Source organism: Porites lutea, chromosome 5, assembly GCF_958299795.1.
Source record: "Porites lutea chromosome 5, jaPorLute2.1, whole genome shotgun sequence".
Taxonomy (NCBI): Eukaryota; Metazoa; Cnidaria; class Anthozoa; order Scleractinia; family Poritidae; genus Porites; species Porites lutea.
Window position 1 is genome coordinate 6,256,972 of NC_133205.1, and position 21,223 is coordinate 6,278,194.

At 40.2% G+C, this 21,223-nt stretch overlaps 2 protein-coding genes across 2 annotated transcripts; one reads left to right on the plus strand and one right to left on the minus strand.

Annotated features, from left to right (window-relative positions):
• The first annotated feature begins 1,307 nt into the window (after positions 1 to 1,307).
• LOC140937205 (cyclic GMP-AMP synthase-like receptor) lies at positions 1,308 to 3,328 on the plus strand. The gene has a single exon (XM_073386740.1). It carries the CDS (start codon positions 1,315 to 1,317, stop codon positions 2,287 to 2,289), a length of 975 nt encoding a protein of 324 aa, XP_073242841.1. The 5' UTR covers positions 1,308 to 1,314; the 3' UTR covers positions 2,290 to 3,328.
• An 8,510-nt stretch (positions 3,329 to 11,838) lies between these two features.
• On the minus strand, positions 11,839 to 15,694 carry LOC140937691 (uncharacterized). Its single transcript, XM_073387256.1, has 2 exons — positions 15,552 to 15,694; positions 11,839 to 13,138 (listed from the first exon to the last, which is right to left on the minus strand). The coding sequence occupies exons 1-2, from the start codon at positions 15,585 to 15,587 to the stop codon at positions 12,545 to 12,547; spliced, it is 630 nt and encodes a 209-aa protein (XP_073243357.1). The 5' UTR covers positions 15,588 to 15,694; the 3' UTR covers positions 11,839 to 12,544.
• Between the last annotated feature and the right edge of the window lie 5,529 nt (positions 15,695 to 21,223).

Sequence of the window (21,223 nt, forward strand, 5' to 3'; positions counted from 1 at the left end):
ACCACACACCCATTTCAGCACCCACGCATAATACCATGCACCTCTATACATCACTATATACCTCTTTTCATCACCATACACCCCTATACATCACCACACATCCATGTATAACGCCATACACCCCTATACATCACCATACACCCATGTCAGCACCGATGCATAGTACCATGCAACTCTATGCATCCACATATACCTCTTTTCATCACCATACACCTCTCTACATCACCATACACCCGTAAAACCATGAGCCTCTATACATCACCATATACCTCTATACACCCATGTGTAAAACCATGAACCCCTATACATCAACGTATACCTCTATAAAACATCTTACACCCCTATTGATAACCATGCACTTGTATAAAATGGTCATGTGTAGAGGTCTATGGTTATGTATAGGGGTGTAAGGTGATGTATAGAGGTTTATGGGGATATATAGAGGTATATGGTACTGTATAGAGGTATATGGCGATGTAAGGGGTTCATGGTGTTATACATGGGGGTGTATGGTGATGAAAAGAGGTATATGGTGATGTATAGAGGTGCATGGTGTTATACATGGGTGTATGGTGAGGTATAGAGGTGCATGGTGTTATAAATGGGTGTATGTTTAGAGGTATTTGGTGAGGTGTAGGGGTGCATGCTGTTGGATGGTGATGTAAAGGGTTGTATAGAGGTGTATGGTTGTGTTTAGTGCTATATAGTCGAGATAAATTATAATAATGAAATATATAAGGTTTGTTTAGGTACCATGTACCTAAATATATGCTTATTATAGTGTAATAATCATATATGAAGTACCTACCGATTTCTCCAATTTTTCGTTTTTATTTTTTCTGTAGCAAAACTTTTATATTTGTACTGGGTTACACATTGTTGCACTCTTGTATACATGTACTTTATTGTACTTAAAAATTTAGTCACACACCGCAATGAATATGTTTGTTCTGGAGTTTAAATTTATGTTTTTGTACTAAGAGATTGATATTTTTTTGGTAATGGAGCTGTTATTTGTGTACTAAGAATTGCAGATATCTTTCTGTAGTGGAGTTTATATTTTTGTACTGAAATTAACATTTCCGTACTGGGATACATATTGTTGTACTGGTGTATATTTATTGTACTGATATTTCTACACGCACAACCGATGAATATGTTTGTGTACTAAGATATAGAATGCAGTAATATAACATATATTTGTGTATTGCCTTTGTGGGCCACCGTAGTGGGCCACGTACAATAGATACCTCAAACAATGCAACGCACGAAAACGAAAAGTTCTTGACGGTAACAAAAGACTTTTTCGCCATCATGTCGTACATTGTGGAGAACTTTGAACAAAAAGCCAACTTTAAAGACGAAAGCGAAGCCGAACTGATTCGAGAGAAACTCGAAATACTCGTAAGCAACATTCTAACCCAAGTGGAAAAGCGCGACAGCCGATTTCACAGTACATTTGTCAAAAGCGGAAGTGTTTACGAAGGAACGAAAGTTTGTGAGCCAGATGAGTTCGACTTCATGATCCGAGTGAATTCCCTGACGAACACGCCGTTTCTTCATCCCTGCAACAAAGGCGATGGATATGTGAAGCTCTCCCTTGAAAGCCGTGAATGGGAAGATTTCAAAGATGCCGATGGTTTTTTCAGTCCAAATCTGCTATCCCGCTTCTTCAAGAGGCTTGTGAGTAAATCTCTTGACGATATCAAAGTACCTGAAGGTTTGGCCGTGTTTAGAACGAGACCATCATTATCTAAAGAAACTTGGTGGCCTGTGTTTACAGATCCACTAGGAAACAGTGGGGAAGAAAGCCAATCTGGTGCTATGTACTCGGAAAATCATGGCCCAGCTACGACACTTTATGTACAGTGGCAAGGAGGAAGTAGTTACCAGGATTTAAAGATAAGTGTTGATCTGACACTGTCCATAGATTACCCCATTTCCAAACTGCCTGTTCCGTTGGTAGAAATCCCCTTGGTCGAAGCGAATAGCATTCTTCAGAGGTGGGGATTTCACGTCGTCCCAGCGGGCTTCGATAGTTGGCGCGTTTCGTTTTCTATGGTCGAGAAAGAAGTTCTGGCCACTTCTCCTGACGGCTTAAAACAGTCCTACCAAGTACTGAAAATCGTGAGAGATATTGTGTCGAAGAAACTTGGATGGGATCCATCCCTGGTTCCATCGTACGTGTTCAAGTCAGTTCTTCTGTCTCAGCTGTTCACGAATGGTCATCGTTGGGAAAAGGAACTTCGCTCCCAAACGATAATTGAACTTTTGGAACGTGTTATGTAAAGTGTGAAAGCGGAAAAGATTCAGAGTTGCTTCCTACGGAGGTATAACCTGCTCTCTCCGTCCGATCACGAGAACAAGCTGCGCCAGTGTGTCCTGGAGGAAATGCTTTGCTTGATAAGAGGGATGGAAATGGCCTTTTCCAAGGAAAAGGCCAGAGAAAGAAGAAAGCAGATAAGGGTCTTGGAAATGGTTGATGTCCTCGACTACATGATCTCGTGTATTCTCCGTGGAAAGAATCCTTCTGTTGTCTGGAATAAAGTGTTTGTCAACATCAGCAACGTTCCAAACTCTAGGAAGCATGCTTGGTTCATGAACGAGCTTACCGACCTTAATTGCACAGAGCTTAGTGAGGAAGCTTATTCCAAGTTGGTTCAGATATGGAATTTTACGGAAGATTTTTTCAGGAAGTTATTGATCAAACTTAAAGGGGAACTGAACTTGTTGGCTCAGAAATTTAAGATCTTCCTCTTTAAGAAGAAAGAGAACTTCGAGCGTCAACATATGCGTCTAACAGAAAATGACGTTAAGAAAGTGTCTCTTCATCAATTTGCCTTTGATTGGATAGATGATTTTGTTGACTATTACATCGACGACGACAACTCAACTTTGCCAAGCCTTCATAAAGCAATCCGTCCTGAATTTACATGATCAGGTTTCTTCCGGGGTGTTGCTGAAGTGGCAACGAGAGAAGGCAGTAGCAGAGGCCTTGCTCTGCTGAAACAGCGATTAAAGGGGGGTCTATTCATGGTCCCAGAGGAGTTCCTTATGGACGGTGTTGTTGACTATGTCATCCACATAATTGTCCGTGCCAAGGGAGTATTAAAACTTAAACTTGAGCACATCACAATTCCAGAGTTGGATCTAGATTAGGCACATTGAACGTCTATTGGCAACCTTGCTTCGCAATTAGATTTACAATTGTCGAAATGCTTCGAATCAATTACTGAAAATCTTCTTTTACTGTTTATGGTTGGGTGTAAATATCAATATATTACAATATCGTAGCCTGTGTACAGACGTCACCCCTCCCTCAGAAAAATTCTGGAATTCTCTTCTCCCGATTTTTTCTGAGGGAGGGGGGACGTCTGTACACAGGCTAAATATCTATGTCAAATAAAATGATTAATTATCCATGTTTGAGGAGAAGGGAGGTACACAATATGGAGGAGGGAGAAATGACCTAAAAAAGTAGTGAGGAGGGAGAAAATGAAATGTTGTGGGAGTAGGGAGATATCGATGAGGAGATAACTTCAGGGCTTATTTCAACTTGCGGGATGACAAGAAAATACTTGCCAGAATTTACTACCCAAAAAAGTCAAAGAATCGAAATACTTTTTTTGGGGGGGGGGGGTGGGGAGGGGGGCGTTTTGGTCTAAAAACGGGTATAGGATTTCCCTATCGGGTATGGTTTTCGAAGGAACTACGGGAGTATATGAACGTATTTATCATTTCAGTTTCAAATGACTAGGAAAGAAAGACAAATATGCAAATTCGAAATGGATTTTAACAAATCTTTTTTGTTGCTGTTCTAGCTAATTTAAGCACCGTAATGATTCGATTTAGCGCCCGGGGTGCTTATTTACTTTTGGTACTTTAAGGAAGGGCACTTGTTCGTGACAGGGCGCTTATTTCTTTTTTGAGAAACAACCGAATGCTCAAAACAAAACTTTAAATCCCTGGAGTACCCCACACGGCTTTTTCTCCACAAAAATCTTCGTATGCATGACATACGGTGGTTACGCAATCTTCGTGCCGTATGTTGGTGTAGAGGCGAGACTCCGAAGGTCAGAAAACTTCCTTTACGACTTAGTGCAGGAATTGTTTGTTGCCCGCCGCCAATTTTCAAACCAAGTTTAGGGAGGAAGGAGAAATTGGCTGAAAAAGTAGGGAGGAGGGAGATTTACCTTCCTATACCTCCCCTCTCTTTGAGCGCTGATAAAGGCATTGGGTGACACGTTGACGCGAGCAGCGTTATCTGTACTCTTATCAACAAGGGCAAATTGGCCAATTAGATTGGGACATGACTGCCAATTGTGGTAAAACATATTATACCTACTATGGAATATTTGAAGTAAATTTTACAAGGCATGTAATGTTTAAAAGGTAAAAACCAAACGTTTAAGCTTGAGCGAACTTTATGGATATAGAATATTTATTTTAAACAACTTGCCCAAGTCAGAAGTCTTAGCTGTGTGATTTTCCTTTGATGATGAAGAAATGCTTTACTGTTTATTTTCCCCTTTTACGGTATTTACGGAATCTCCCTACCACTGTGTGTCAGTTGTTAATTATCTCAGTTGTAAATATTCGTGTGAATCAAGAATTTTATTGACTTCCCTTGACTTGACTTGTTGTTTAGCATATGTTTTTAAATATGGCCCCACGGGTGTAGTCTGCAGAACCAGCGTAAGTTTGGTGGGCGAGTGCTCAGTTTTCTCTTGGTGAAAATTGTAGCAGCCATCTTTTCTTTTTAGTGCAGCGGAAGGCTGGAGAGAGAAAAGAAATTCGTACCGAGGGGGTGAGCTACAGTTAAAAGGAAGGAGAGGGGAGGGGTGGGGCTATGAATATTATTATTAGATACCAATGCTGCCCCGATCCTTTGTTAGAAATTGATAGTCTATGATACAATTCGAGGATTCTGTAAAGAAAAGTCAAAATTGATTGTGCCCTTTCGATTAGGCCTTTCCAGATTCGTGGGCGCCCCCCACGGGAAGGGAAAAGCCCTGGGAACGAGGCTGAGGCTACGTCCACATGATACCCATTCAAAGGGTAAAAATATGAGTTTTACTAGAAATATGTTTAGAACTTTAGCCAAGATGAGAATTTTAACTTGTTTATTTTTAAAAAAGGGTGGTTATTCATCATTTTGGTTCAAAATAGCCCAAAAGTTACCAAAAAAGTGCTAGTTTTCCAAAAAGTTGCTAGAAGTTGCTCTCTGACAAAAAAGTTGCTCAAAATCCTAAAAGTTGCTAAAAAGTTGCCGACCACAATCTGGAAAGGCCTACTTTCGATAAGCACAAATTCGATGGCCCAGGGGTAATGGAAACATGTTGAGACCAGTTTCGTTACGATACCCACGAGGGATGGCCGAATTTTCACGGAAACACAAATTCCTCATGCATTGAGTGCTCAGGGACAAATTGTCACACGACAAAATTACCATGTTTTCCATGCGTGACAGCTTCTAAGGTCACGATTTCGGATTGTTATGCCGTCAATTGCAAACCAAAATTTAACAAATAGATTCCATGTTTTCGTACATCTGTTCAGAAATAGATCACAGATGGTACCTAACCTGAGAACCAAAAAGTGGCACACTCGGCAAGTGTATCAATGATGTTCTTACCACATTTTGACGTCATCTGTGATGTTTTACTGAAGAGACACACGGAGACATGGAATTTATCCATTTTAGGTAATAAAAGAGTAGGAAGTAAACGTTGCACATAATGACGCCATCTATACGTCTTTACTATGACAGATCATATGTAAGAACCAATTATAATGCCCCTTGTAAAATTCAGCATATATTATAAAAGATATTACGTACTTAACTGGGAAACTGTGTGACCCCAGTCGCTCAGAGCTTTCCACGTTATAACGTTCTGTTGTAAACGTGTCCTTACGAAAAAGGCTAAAATACTGATCATGTCTGAAATGTTAGAAAATTTCGAGGCGAAAGCCAAGTTTCAAGACGAAAGCGAAGCCGAATTGATACGAAACAAACTGGAAACACTCATCAGCAACATCTTGGCAGATGTAGGAAAGCGTGATCCAAGATTTCAGAACACATTGGTCAAAAGCGGAAGTGTCTACGAAGAAACGAAAGTTTGCCAGCCGAATGAATTCGACTTCATGGTAAAGATAACCCCTCTTACAGACAAACCATCAATCAAGCAGAGCTCCTGTGCGAAGACTGACGGCTACGTGCAGCTATTTCTCGAGGAAGATCACTGGAAAGACTTCAGAGATAGAAAAGGTTGCTTCAGTCCATACTTGTTTTCCCGACACTTTAAAAAACTCATCATGGAATCAATAGATAACGTGGAAACTCCTGAAGGCTTGAGCATCTACAGAGCTCCCCAGGACGAGTCGGAGGGACGTTTGTGGCTCCTTTATCGTGGAATACTATGTGACAATGGCAAGGAAAATTCATCTGGTGTCACATACTCCGAAACGCATGGGCCATCGACGACGCTTGATATTCACTGGAAAGGGGGTACAACTTATAACAACTTGAAAGTGAATGTCGACTTGACACCAGCTCTGGACTTCCCCATATCCAAACTTCCCGTTCAGCTCTTAACTGATCTACGCCCCGAAGTGCAGCAAAAGATACAAGGGATTCTCCAGAAGACTGGATTCCATGTTGTTCCTGCTGGGTTTGACGAGTGGCGCATCTCGTTTTCTGTGGCCGAGAAAGAAATTCTGGCCACTTCTCCTGACGGTTTCAAAGCATGTTACAAAGTCCTGAAAGTCTTACGAGATGATATGTCTATGAGGCTGGGATTGAGAGACTCCTTAGTACCATCGTACATGTTTAAGACTGTCCTTCTGTCCCAGTTGTTTACCAAAGATGGCCATGCCTGGGAGAAGGAGTTTCGATCTCAAACGATCATCGATGTTTTAGAGCTCATTTTGCAAGGAATAAAGCAAGAAAACCTTCGAAATTTCTTCATGCCCTCATCTCTGCTACTATCCAAGGCACATGATAACGAATTGCGGAGATGTCTCTTAGAAGACATTCTGAACGAAGTGAAGGGTTCCAAATTGGCCCACTCACCGATGGACGTTGAAGAGAAAAAACAACAGGTGAAGATTTTGCAACTAATTGAGCTGTTGGAGTACATATTTTCTTGCCTTAAAGGTAAAAAGAATCCAACTGATGTTTGGAAAATGATGTTTGCCAATATTGGCAGCGTTCCTGGATATCGCACCTCTTCAGAAAAATTCGACGTCAGTTGGATCGATATTTTTGACGTGACCGTCACAGAACTTCGCCCAGCCGCCTACAAGAATTTAAAGAAGATATCGGACATTTTGGAAGTCTTTGTGCCGCTTTTCCTTGCCGATCTTGAAGGTGAGGAAAAGCAATTGGCTCAAAAATACCATTTCTTTGTCTTAGAGAAAAAGGAGAAATTCGAAGCTGAGCAGCCACACCTGTCTAAAGAGGAAGTCCGACAGATAGGCATTAATGAATTTGTGAGCGACTGGATTTTCGTACACGTCGTTGAAAAATACTTGGAGGAAGATAATACGACTTTGTCAAATACACACAAAATACTTCCTCCTGAATTCTGTCTACCAGAAGACAGTCCTTTTCGTGCAATTGCAGACATAACCATGGAAAAAGGCAGCAAGGAAGGCCTGGCTCTCGTCGAGAAAGTTCTCAACAAGTACCTATCAGGGATTCACAAAATCGTAATAATGATGGCCGCTGTTTATTTCATCAAGGACATGTTCTTACATGCAAAGGAAGCACTGAAACCCAAACTTGATCACATCACTATTCCAGAGCAAAAGCCTATCTCCTGTCCAGAGCTAGATTTGGACTAAGCTGATGTTATTAAAATATCTCTTCCCCCGGCAAGGGACAAGGTAGAGCTGAAGAAAAATCCGAGTGTTCTAATTGGTTCTTACTTGGTCCGTATTTTTCCATACGGGCCGTTTCCACGGAAACGGTCATAAGCCGTGTGCGGTTAGTCTGCCTATTACACTCTATATATTTACGCAAATTTATAATCTTTTAATCGTAATTTTCTAAATTACGGCCCAAATATTTCCAAAAAATTTACTGAATTTAGGTAATTCGGCTACCGCTATGACTTCTGCCTAGCAATGGCTGATATGGACAAGCTTGAGCAAAGACGTACCCTGCAATCGCTTATCTTATTTTTTAAATGTTTTAAACTAGATGGCCCAAATTATATTTCCTTATTTTTTACACCTCGGCTAACTAAATACAATCTACGAGACAGTGGATTAAATGTTGTGCAGCCTCCATAAAACAGCCTTGTCATGCACAACTCTTATTTATACATGATTGCCCACATATGGAATCAATTACCAACTGTAACCAAATCCTCGAGTACTTTAGCGCAATTTCGTGCTCGCCTTATTAAATAATGTCAATTTCACTGGGTGCCAGTGTATGAACTGTATATAACTTTATCTCTTATACTCTTGGGCTAGTTTATATACATATATAATTATACTGATATAATTATATTTTTTTAATATTTTAATCAGTTAATAACGATTATTCCGTTTTAAACTATTTTAATGCATGTTCTTAGGGTTTTTTTAGTGTTTTTTTTTTGGTCAGAAAATAGTTTCTTCAAATTTTCCCAAAATTACGATGTTTTTAGGTTTTTCTTAATATTGGTATATACATAATTCACTTTTTATCCTGTTTTGTATTTTTTAGTTTGTCGAGCGTTTTTAACATGAGCCTCTGGCTCGGAAGATTGTGTAAACACTTCCCACGTGTTCGACATTAAATAAAGCATTCATTCATTCATTCAATTTACAGTGCTTTGTCTCACTACATCTGACTTAAAGTAATTGTCGTTAGGCTATACGCAAGCATTTTTCCCTCCAGGCGTGAGGATGCAACAAAATTGCTGCAGTCGTAGATAAATTGTAATATGTTTTTAGAAAATGAGCGCTTTTAATGGCCTTTTTTGAAGGTTTACGACTGTTCATCTGTTGTCACGACACACTGCATCATGTACTAAGCTGACCACACGTTTGTTTGTTTGTGGTCATTAGACTTTTGATTTTGTTTTCTGCTTGATAAAGGGAGGAGGATCCAGCAAATCTGGAAAGAGTTTAAAGGGTGTGCCTCAAAAAAGAACATTTTTGCCTCCCCAGAATCAATGCTCATTTGCTTAAGAAAGGGTTAAGCCTCTGAGTTAGAGGACAGTGCTGCGATTTGTCATAGATATCCCGGTTCACTGAGACCTTTGAAATTTCAATATTTACAACTTTTGTATCTAAGGACTGTATATACCGTATTTATTCGATTAATTAACCGCCTTGGGCGCTTATTAAATTTTTGGACCTTGACAGTGGGCGCTTATTCGCGGTGGACGCTTATTAAATTTTCACCATTTTCAGCAAGTGTAGTATGTTTATTTTGCAACAAAACAATAACTGGTAATAAAAAATGCGAATGTGGAACAAGGCAAGGTTTCTGTACAATACTCTGAAGAAAACTCCTTCTTCGGGAAAGTCTCTTATTAGTACTTATTCAATTTTTTTAAGGGGGGGTGGGAGGGGGAAGGGGGCTGAGGTGGGGGTGGGCGCTTATTTGAAGGGGATTAGGTGGGGGTGGGCGCTTATTAACTTTTTCTGCCTATAGGATGGGCACTTATTCGAGGTGGGGGCTAATTCGAGGTTGGGCGCTTATTCGAATAAATACGGTATGCCACATGAGGGGGCGGTGGGATTTTCGGTTTTTCGGTTTTGGTGTCCGTTGCCGTTTCCGGGTTTTCAGCTTTTTAACATCTGGTTTTCGGTTTTTGGCAAAAAATACAAGCGGTTTTTCGGTTTCGGGTAATTTTTTGAGCGGTTTATCGGTTTTTCATTGACCACAACCCCCCGGACAAAACCCCCCTCATCTATAATACGTCAAACAAAGATGACGTGGCTTTCAGTGTCTTGATTGTCTCAAGAAGAACAACGATGGTGGATTGTTCGGCGGAAAAGAGTTTTGATCACGGCCACACAGTAAGAGGTCGGTGTACCAGATTAAAAAATAGAGATCATAAATTTTCTGTTTAGTTTAATTTTCGAACTAGATCAGCGTGGAGCACATCGTAATTAGCTGCGGATAAGATGGGATCAGCATTAAAACCACCCACTTCTGGCGAATATTAAAAAAAAATGTGATACATTCTTATTGATTAACCGACGATTATTTTTGAAAAACGAAAGAAAAGTAGTCCAAATATCTGTACGAGTCTTAGAAGGGCTGGTATATCCAAAAGCGCATCTTTTTCTGTTGAAAGCAAGCTAAAATAATATTTTAGCAGGCGTCCTTTTTTTCTTCTTGTTCACCTGCCTGGTTTTTATCCCAAAGTAAATAGTTGAGTCGATTAAATCACCGGATGAATGAGCGCTCTTGGTTCGAGGACCCCGACGTGTGTGAGGGTTTTTTTGGGGGGTGGGGGGGGGGGGGGGACGCGCCATTTTGCGCGAAGCGCGAGGCGAGTGAAGGGACCCCTCGCCTCGTCTTGCGCTTCGCACTCGTTTCGCGCCTCGCCTAAAATACCACGTTCGCCTCGCTTGGCTCATTAAACGGCTTGGCTCATTCTATACTGAAATGTTTCAGCAAGCGAGTGGTGGTCGGTTTCGGCCAAGTCTTCATAATTCACATCCAATCAAAGATCAAAGTTCGACGGGAACAGCAATGAAATCGCTCCGAACCAGCTTCGGCGACGACCCGACGCATCCCGCAACTCAAGAGAAAAAACCTCTGGTACTCTGGCTAACTGCCCCATATTCGGCTCTGAATCTTTTACTTCGATTCAAGAGAAGGAATTAAAAAAACCGGCTGTGTTTATAACTCGTTAAACACTTTATAAACTTAATTAAACTTACCATTTTATCCGTAATTCTTATACTGCTATTGTATTTTAACAGTTGCACTAACGTGCGACGCTAACTGTTTAGTCCAGTAACAAATAACTAAGTGTCTGTGTCTAAGTGCTCAAAAATGCGCTCGATGTCCTTGAGTCGATAACAAAACTGTGTTATCAGGACTAAAGCCGTAAAAAGGGAAAGTCCAAGAGCAGCGGTGGGTCTAGGGGAAGTGGCCCGGGACCCCGAACCTTTTTTATGAAAAGTAATTTCGAGGCCGGGGTTTCCTCTTATTTTATGACCTACGTAACAAGCGTTTCTGCGCGAGTTTGTCGGCACGGCAAAAATTGATTGTACACTGAATACACCCACCCGGGTATTACCCTACTATCTGTCTCTAACATACCTACTCCTTAAACATGATTAGCACACCTGGCTCGCAATCGTCAATAACTGGCCAAGGCTTCATGAAAGGCGATATTCTCGAAACTCCGTCTCTTTTTTCCCATCCCCTCCCTCCAGAGGATGGGACGAAAAGAGAATTTGGGTACGCGGCTGAGAGCGTCGACGATTGTCATTAGTGAGCTTACGTAACAGGAGGGAAGAGGAAAGAGACGACGAACCTTGTGCGACAAGTGTAACAATAATTTTGTTTGAAAAACTTTTCCGCCGAACTTCACCCACCTTAAAACAGGTCTTTTTGTAAAAGACCAGAAAACATGAACTTAAGTGAAGATCATGACAAAACACGCAAGTAGTAGCCTTGTCACGTTTGTCACACACAAGCGTTTTGTCGTCCTCACTGTTGTCCTCTTCTTTCTGTGGTCCTGTTGAGTAAACTCACCATTTATAGGGACCTCACGTGACGACGACGACGACGGCGACGGCAACGACAACGGCGAAAACGCAATTGTTTTAGATTGGCTAAGACTTGGCACGTGACAAGCTGCCGGAGAAAACAGCCGACGTCACCTCCTTAATCTGGTTTGTGCTTTTGTTTGGTAACAATTTGTTTCAACCAATCAGAAGGCACTACCCAGATCTGGGTAGTGACACGTCATCAGTATGGAATCTCTGTGTTTGTTCTTCAGATGTCATTTCGCAGGAAAATCGGTGGTCGCGAAATGTCTGGCTGTTTTCTCAGGCTAGACTAGAATGTTAAACTTCCTAATTTCACGTTTTATGGACACCGTGCACATTGCACAAGACCACATTTTTTTTCTGCCCTTTAGAATTCAACCTCCAAAAAATATTGGCAACATTTGACAAATTGAATTAGATGGAATATTGAAAAAGTGCAAATTCACTTTTTAGTGACGTCATTTGGCCCCGCGCCGTTGCTTTCGTACTCAGTAAGCTCCCTATTTTTAAACACTTTTAAAACTTTTGAAAGCAAAGCAACTCACTAAGTTTTTAATGTTAATCCTGCAAGCAAGCCCTGTACTTAAGAATCGCGATGGAAAATGGTTAAGACCCACCCAAATCGTTCGTCTGAACTCTTTCAAGTTTAGCTATCTCAAAATGATGGGCTTGCTAGCAAGTTGGGTAAAGTTCTTCTTTCATATATTATTATTCTAATATAATTGTGATATTTAAGTCTCCGTTGGGTCTTAACAGTTGAGACACGTAACGACCTGTCGGAACATTGGAATTATATGCTTAATAAGAGTGATCAGAAAAACGCAGAAAGTTCTTCTTTCCACTCTGAAACCTCTGGGCTTTTTCCATGACCTTTCGATGCAACCGGCGAAGAGCCTCGTCTAAATCTTCCTTTATGATGAGTGTTTGGATAACTTAGTCTGACGTGGGACAAAGATTCGAGCAGGCGTGCGTTTGCATTTCGAAGATTGTCGATTTCTTGCTTTTGAGCTTCCATTTTCTTTTCAAGCTTAATCAATTTGTCGTCTTTGTCAGGTTGCGATTGCAAAGACCCCACTTTCCTCCGAAGTGATTTGATCAGATTGTTTTTCGTGGATACCTCGTTGTTTAACGACTCGATGGTCGCGTCCTTAGCTGTCATAAGTCTTGTGATCTCCTTTTTCTCTTTAAGAAAATCCGCCTCCAAAAGGGTGAGTTTCGATATAACTTCCTTCATCTCTTGGTCATAATCACACTGATATTGCTCTAGTTCCCGCTCCTTTTCTTTCAAAGCGTAGGTCACATCCAACGCCCTCGTTCGCTCGAGCTGCAATTCTGTTTTCACTTGGTGAAGCTCTTCATGGAGCCTTCGAATTTCATCTTTTAAAATGCTTACACTGCCTTCGAGCTAAAAGTGAGCAAACTCAGTTAATATCTTGTAGTAAGAGAGAAGCAGATAGGTTACAGCTACGATCTATATATGATTCTGAATAAGTGATTAGCGTAGTGCTTCATTTCATGGGGTCCAGGTTCAACCCGCCTTGTTCACATTGCCCATAATGCGTAATACATCTTGTTCACCCCCCCCCCCCCCCCCCCATTTTGCAAAATAATTTCTTCATTTTTGGTGGCATATATATCGTCCCAAGAAAAGTGAAAGTGAAAACAATGCTCATGCATAGGGGGGAGGGGGAGGGGGCGGTAGATAGGGGTTTTTATGGGGGGGGGGGAGAGAGAGTTGCGAATTCCATTGATTTCCTTTGTTTAAGTAGACAATACAAAGAGTAGAAACTTTCATTGATGCCTCCTACAGCTGAGGTGTACAAAAGGGCAAAGAGTAGGACCACTGTTAGCAGCCTGTGTGCAGACGCCCCCTTTTTAGCGGTGGGGGGTCTCTACACAGGCTAGACCACTGGGGGTGACTTTTAGATTAACTTTCATTGCCTGCAGGGGAAGGTGTAACACTCCTTGGTGCTCTATGCTACTGACACTGGCACAAAATCCGGTCAAATGGGCCTCCTATTGGGTGTTTGTCTTCATCTGGGTTGGTGTCGAAAGTAATACAGTGGAACATAATTACTCGATATAACAAACCTCTATTTAACGAAGCTACGTTAGTTCTCGAACTATTTTTTAAACCCCCGTAATAGTAAAATCTATGTAAAAGAACCTCGAAATAACGAAACCTCGTTATAGCTTACATATTGCCAGTCCCTTGGCCCTTCGTCATATCAAGGTTAAACTGTAACACCCTTCGTTTCTAGTCGGATGCATTCTAAATACATCATCTTCAATAACGATGTTCAGTAATCAGGCTAAATTTTTGTACAGGAGTTTTGACTTTTGTCCGGCGATGCTTTACAAAGTAAGGAGCCACTAACCGACTCCTTCATCATCATCATCATCATCACTAGCCTTGATATTACTAAACGAATTTACAGACTACAGCATATTGTTAGGAGAGGAGACCTCAGTCAAGAAACCACCAGACTTATAGGGGAGGCCACCTCAACATCACAATATGATAAGAAATAAGGGCTGTAAAGGAGTAAGGCTAGGCTAATTCAGTAACTATTTTAAGAAAAATTCTAGCACTTTGTTCTTAAAGAAAGGAAAGCTTGACAAGTTTGTAATAGATACAGGAAGACAATTCCAGATTTTTGGTCCTAATGGTTAAGAATTGTGAATTTCTTGATGTTAGTACGATAGGAATAGTTTTTTCCTTTCCTCGGCTACTTAATAATATTTTCGTTGAACTATCCAGAAAAGAACCTTTTCGCCGAGTCAGCAACACAAGCACCCACAGATGGCCAAACTAAAACGAGAGTTCATGGATTGTCACGAAATATTGCGTGACAGGCATTTTACTGATAATGATTTACTTTCACCGAAACATCAGTTAAAGAACAAAGCTGCAATTCATGGATAATCTGATAATAAGTGATCAGTTTCAGAACAAAGAATACTGATTTCCAATAATTACAGTGAAGCACATTTGGTCGTAAATACTTTCCCTCAGTGTAAAAATGCAGGCTGCAAACCACGTCTACTTGGCGTATGTATTAAAGCCCCACGCATTAAAGAGGGATGGTATGAAGCAATATAGGAAAACGGAACATAGATAAACATACACAGGACATACAGGAAAGTGAAATAAATTAAAACTTTTTTGTATTGTACCCAGAATTTTAATTAGTGATGGTATATTTTAAAGAAACAGCAACAAAGGGTTATCCTAACAGATTATATTTAAGAAGTGTGCAAAGTAGTTGTGTCTACTTTTAAAATTAAAAGTAGTTGCGATTAAAAATCATACTTAACTATCGGTATGACACGAAGATCATGTTACACTGACACGTTGTAAAATATTTTCAGGAAGACAGAATACTCTTTCCCGTTAGAAATAAAGCAAACCACGGTAAAAGTTATAACATAGGCATTTTCCGACAAGCTGTCAAACACACTTACAGTATGTGTCGATTGTTTGCTCGCCAAATCAAATATGTAAACGCTAGAATAAAATCTCGGGATCTCCTCGCTATGTTTGAGTGCGTCTCTGACGTAATGTTTTCTTCCGTGCAAAACGTGTCGTTTAATGCCACGAAGCTAGATAAATAAGCATGAAGCTTAACCAAGTATAAAAGCATTTTTCGACGTACTAAAATAATAAATGTACCGTCAACTTAGTTGTCTGCGTCGTCTTTAGTTTACAATGGCGCGAATTGGTCAAGGGTTAACAATGTTAAACCGCGTACCTCGACGCAATATTATGATAATGTTGTCGTGTCGGGATCATTTCTCTCAAGATGTCATCTACTTACCTGTTGTCTGGACAGTTTGGGGCTTTTCGAGGACATTTTAAGGTCTATACTATGACAAGACGGACTCCAAAACACATGACAAGAGACCTCGTACTTCACAACTTTACCGCACGGCTTGCAAACATGTGACCACACCACTTGAGGTTTCTGCAAAGAAATGCGAGCAATGCGAAAATCCGTTTGATATCGATTAAATGCAGTTAACTATTAACAAATATAACATACCTCAGATATTATGAGCACTTCAGTACAGTCAACTCAAGATATCCTTTCTCGGCAAAGAGTACGTCAATAGATGCTCCAGCTGAGATAAATCATTTATTTGAAGAACGTGCAAAAACAAACACTACAATTCGACCGTGTGGGGCTTTTTACAGACTGTACTTTGTATAGCTTTGCATGGAGCGTGGAACCATATGATCTTCTTAGCACCTTATGAAATCTTTTGTCTTGTTAGATTTGATCACGTCTAGAGTATTTCAAACAACTAGCAAACAACTTCACACTTCACAGGTTATTACTTAATTTACAGAGAGATGAATACGTTTGTTTAATTAATATTTGCATTATGAGGTTCTTTTCGTCACAAAAGAGTGCGGGATGCAGAAAGAATTTGTTTTTCACCGAGTTTAAACAAATTAAAATGAGAGCCATACTGTCTCATAAGATCCCTATGGCACTGTCGTTTAAGCCTTTTGTCACGTAAACTGAAGTTAAGTTCCTTGTCACATTTAATAAAAAATAATAGACTAGGAAATTGCAACAAGCCCAACTGATTTGTTTCTCAGTAAAAGTTTTTAGTCAAAGGCTGCGGTGCCCTTTCTCTCAGTACATTACAGTCAGCAGACAGTTTATTAGTAATTAACCTGAGATCAGGCTCTATTTTCGTTTCGCTTTGAAAATTACATTCCGGCGGGCATGGCGAAACGAAAAGAGATTTTTAGCGCAGGCCTTTAGAGAGAATGTATGAGAACCTCTAAAATGGGGCCTGATCTAAGGTTAATTAGTAATGAATGTCTTCTGCTTTACTCAATACAATGAAAAATCCCGCCATTCTGCAAGAATAGTGAATTTTGTTTCGCTTTTCAAAGTTTAGTTATTACTACCACCGTACAGCAACACCGGTGTTTTTTAAGTCGCCGAAACCATTCTCACTAACATGGTTAGCGAGCGTGTTGCTTACTGGTACAATTAGGAGTTTGGTCCGTCCAAAATTACGCGCGCTTTATTTCAATTTTTCCCGCTTAAATAGACCAAATTGACCAAAACATTTTACTTTATTTCTCCCCGTTGTATCTCGATATCGTTTCACATGCGGTCTCTCTTCAGATTTAAGCACTTAAAAAAAATCATAGAATCCACGAATCCACGACAATGGATGCTGAATCACGCTGAGGCAATTGATACAACACTCCCAGGTCGATCAGCTGCGTTACGTCACACTAATTAAAACCTATCGAAGCGTTATGAGATCACGCACTACTATTCAGGTGCACGAGTGCTCTTTTTTTCCTTTTTTATTTTTTTAAATTCCACTTTTCATATTTCTGTTGCACTAATATCTTTCATTTGACAACAGGCATACCACCCTCTGTTTGGGGGCCGTTGTTGATTGAAATTTATAGAAGAAATACATATGAACAATACGGTGGCTATAATTTGTTCCAAAATGCAGAATTTACAGCAAATATTTCAATAAAAGTTTGAAGAAAATGTTAAATGAGTCATGTGTCATGTTTTTTTCGCCGTCCCGTGCTGTAAGCGCTATTTTGCGAGATGAACATTTGACCTCGGCGGTTAGAACCCGCGGCTGTGGCGTACCTACCTCATGAGGAACGCAAGTAAGAATAAGCGCACAAGGAAGTGAACAGAAGAAGGTCCCAGTGTCTCCCGCATTAAGGTGGCTGGATGGGGTTTTTCTGGGACAATAGCGGCCAAGTTTGAGCATTAACTACGTCGCCATTAACAAAGATTTGGGAAAAATTACCACCACGGCTGTACTAGATAAAGATGAAAATTTGTTATGATCAGGGTTGCAATGGCATTGGAGTCGTCATGGCAGCGAAATGACGGCATTACCTATTTTACTTGCAGCCGTATATCTCGGCAGCGGGAACTTTTTTTACAAAATTGTTAACAAGAGCTTTATACTCCAATAGCTGCTTCGACGTTCGCAAAGTTTGAGCGAAATCTATGAGAGTGTTTTAGAGATACTTTGGGATGAGGCCAGGATGAATGCTTTACCTTGTGTGGAGAGGGGCCAGCAAAAGGCTTAAATAGGTAATTTGTGGAACCTTTATGTAACGGGGATTGTTGATTTTTTTTTTTTGGGAGGCCCTGTAAAGTAGGAGAATGTGAGAGAAGTTAAGGGATAGGTTGTGAATGGTATTTTTCGCTCGAAGAGTTAATTGTGGTAGGTTCTGTGATAAATATTTTTCAGAGACTTCCACGAATTACTGTACTGCACAGCAAAGAGAAAAAGTAAACTGCCGTACAGGGCATTTTAATGAGAAATTTCTGTGAATGCTTAAACACCCGGCCATTTAAAGAAAACAAAGGCGCTCACTTTTTCTACTTGCGATAACCCAACCTTAATAAAAAATAAATAAATAAGATGCATCAAGATTATAAAAATGCTGAAATAATTAACAATTAATGAATGAGGCTGAGTATCTTACAAAGAATTATGGAGATCGAGGAGGGTGTTATCCGTTGAGGCCTTAGGCCGAGGCGAATTCAATAATTGTTTTATTATTCCTTCAAAATAATTCCTACTTTAAAAACATAGCTAAAACATGCTTACCTTCATCGATGTTAAGTTCATCTTCGAAAATATTCTCCAAATAGCAAATGTCGCCTTTCGAGTTGTCTTCTTGCTGTTCTTGCCATGTTTTTAGCTATTATTTCGCCTAGTTCTTACTCTTGAAACAAGTGAAATGAACGGCATTTTTGTTTTCACAACCAAAACAACTCAACCTCATCCCCAGGTCTTCTCGGTTAAAGTGCATTAACCTGCAAGGAAGCTGCACGTTTGACGTCATCGGTTGATTAATCGCAAAATTCTTCCAAATTAGGTCATCAGTAGCCGGTTATGGTGAATTATGCCTGTGCTTTTAGCCAATCAGAATCGCGGAAATATTCTGAATGAATAATAAGAGTTGCCTGCGTGCAGACGTCTCCTATTTCCTTTGTTGCACGCGGAAAAGGGACCGCGTGCAACAAAGGAAATAGGAGACGTCTGCACCCAGGCAATAATAAGAGGTACCGGTAATATAAGGTCACAAAATTATTTATTCAAAGAAAAGTAGAAACAGTAATACTACTGCCCTTGTTTTTTACATGTCTCGTGAGCTCTTAAATCAATTCACTTCTTTAAGAAAATTTTTATGTTTGTGTCCTAAGTTCTATTTTACTTTTGATTTCTTTTTCTTTTTTCATAAAACAAGTCATGCAGTCGGCTGGTAGAAACAAAAACAAACATACTATAAGTGAGATAAAGTAACTTTGACGGCGCAGGTTTATATAATTAATTGATGTCATTCGTTAACAAGACAACTACGACATGTTTCTTACAAATGAGAACCAAGTGAGGCAGCTGACTTTTTCTCAATGTAAATAATCTCACAGAATTTTAAGACAAACAAACTGCAATTAAAAATTTAAAGCCGCTTTCAGAAGCTTTCAAATCTTCAAAGAGCTGAGATAAAGACTTTGTGTTTTGTAGCTGCTACTTTAATTTTATGTTTAAATAAAGAATCTACAAAAAAACTTCAGAAATCGTTGACAATTGTTTACTATCAGGAGCCCATCAAATTTGATGGGCTCCTGTTACTATTTAATTTAGCAATTCGACAAGCTACCATTCCAGCTTGTTTTAGTTTTTCCTCTCGTTGTTCAATACTTTCTATATTATTCATTGCTCCATAGTCAGGCCGTTTTCAGTCCCGGGGGAGGGGGGGGGGGGGGGCACTTGGGTATTTTTTGGGTGGGTATGTGCCGCGCGGGACTCCAAATTGGCACCCCGTTCTAAAAATATTTTCCCCTAAAATGGATACCTCGTTCTAAAAATGGGCCAATTTTTTATACCCCTTTCAGGAGCCCATCAAATGGAGCCTCCATCTCCATTAATTTCTTGAGTCAACCCTTTCCCGAGTAGATTTATAAATAGAACGGCTAGTTTCCCGCGAAAAGTGTCATATTTCCGTGAGTCTCGAGTGTCACAGTGAAAAAATAAAATTGGATGAAGTCGAACTCAGAAGCCCGTCCTTCGACCGTTTTCCTTTTTTCCTTTACGTCCATTTTTACAATTTTACAGCCGTTGGGATCTGGGTATCATGAAATAAAAGTTAATGAATTACCCGACTGAGACTGAGCATGAAGCGATGGGACAAAGGCAGCTAACTGAGGATCACGGAAAGATTATCTTTGCGAGTGTCTTTTTTTTTGCCGTCATACATCCCACATTTAAGCATGCACCTCGAAAAGAGTCGACGATTAAGCGTTCTGTGGACGATTTGGAACTTTTCGATGATCAGCGCCGAAAAAGTGCCAGGATCGTTTGATTTTTGCCATCACCGTGGAGTGGATTTCGCCAGTTAAGCACCGCGTGCAAAAGCGATGACCTAAGTAGCAACTAACGAGGAATGCTTCAGTTCCGAAATTTGAGAAATTGCAGTCTTCCTTTACAACTGACGGTAACTATGAGAGTTGCCTGATAAAACTGGCACTTGAAAAGCTGAACAGAAGACAACAGTTGCTCGACCGTGAAGCTAACTCAACAGTAATTTGCTAACAGAGGAATTTGCGACATCGCGCTCCAGTCCAAAGACCCACTTATCTAAAGAAAAACAAAATGGATTGTGTCTGCGCCAAAAGAATTATGACTGACTAACAGGACAATTCTCAGCAGTTACAGATTCGCATCTGTAGGTCACTTTTTTGCGAGAAAACAATGGCTGGGCCTGGCGTTACAAAACATAGCGGGGAATCATCACACTAGCTGACGGACAAGACAACCACAAGGACTACAAGTATTTATTCAGATAAACGCATTTCGGGAAAAAAACTTGAAAAACTAGAAAATTGATTACTATTGAGTCATTTAGTCGAAATAAGAACCTTAACGCTCAAAAAAATTGGCTAAAGAAAACGAATCACATCTACAGACTGCAGGTAGTAGTTAATCATTATGCACGTAACAGACCAGCTTCATGGCCTCTTAATGTGAGACAAACAACCAAAAGTCAGAGTTTAAAACTCTCCACCCACTAGAAAGAAAAAAAAGAAAATCTCTGAGGGATGAAAACGCTAAAGTCACGTTTCACTAGCTTATGATTGTGTTTGGCCTGTCAACACCGAATTTCCTGCTGTTTAATGAAGTACAATAGCAGTGTCATTTCGTGGTTGTGATTGGCTCTTCCCACCATCGGCGCGCGAAGTCTCCCCTGGGAACCGTTTTAATTATAAATCTACTCGGGAAAGGGTTGACTCCAAGGACTTGTATGGGAGATGGAGGCTCCATTTGATGGGCTCCTGCCCCTTTCTAGAATTCGCCCTAAAACTGATACCCCGTTCTAGAAATGGGCCAATTTTTTATACTCCGTTCTAGAAAGTTTGTAAATTGAAATAGCCCCTATTTTTTAAAAGATATTTCTTTATTTGTTCGACTTATA

Coding starts and splice junctions, on each gene's coding strand:
- LOC140937691 (XM_073387256.1), bottom strand. CDS start 15,587: ATGTCCTCGAAAAGCCCCAAACTGTCCAGACAACAG. Junction 13,139..15,551: donor CCAAACTGTCCAGACAACAG/GTAAGTAGATGA, acceptor GCTCACTTTTAG/CTCGAAGGCAGTGTAAGCAT.
- LOC140937205 (XM_073386740.1), top strand. CDS start 1,315: ATGTCGTACATTGTGGAGAACTTTGAACAAAAAGCCAACTTTAAAGAC.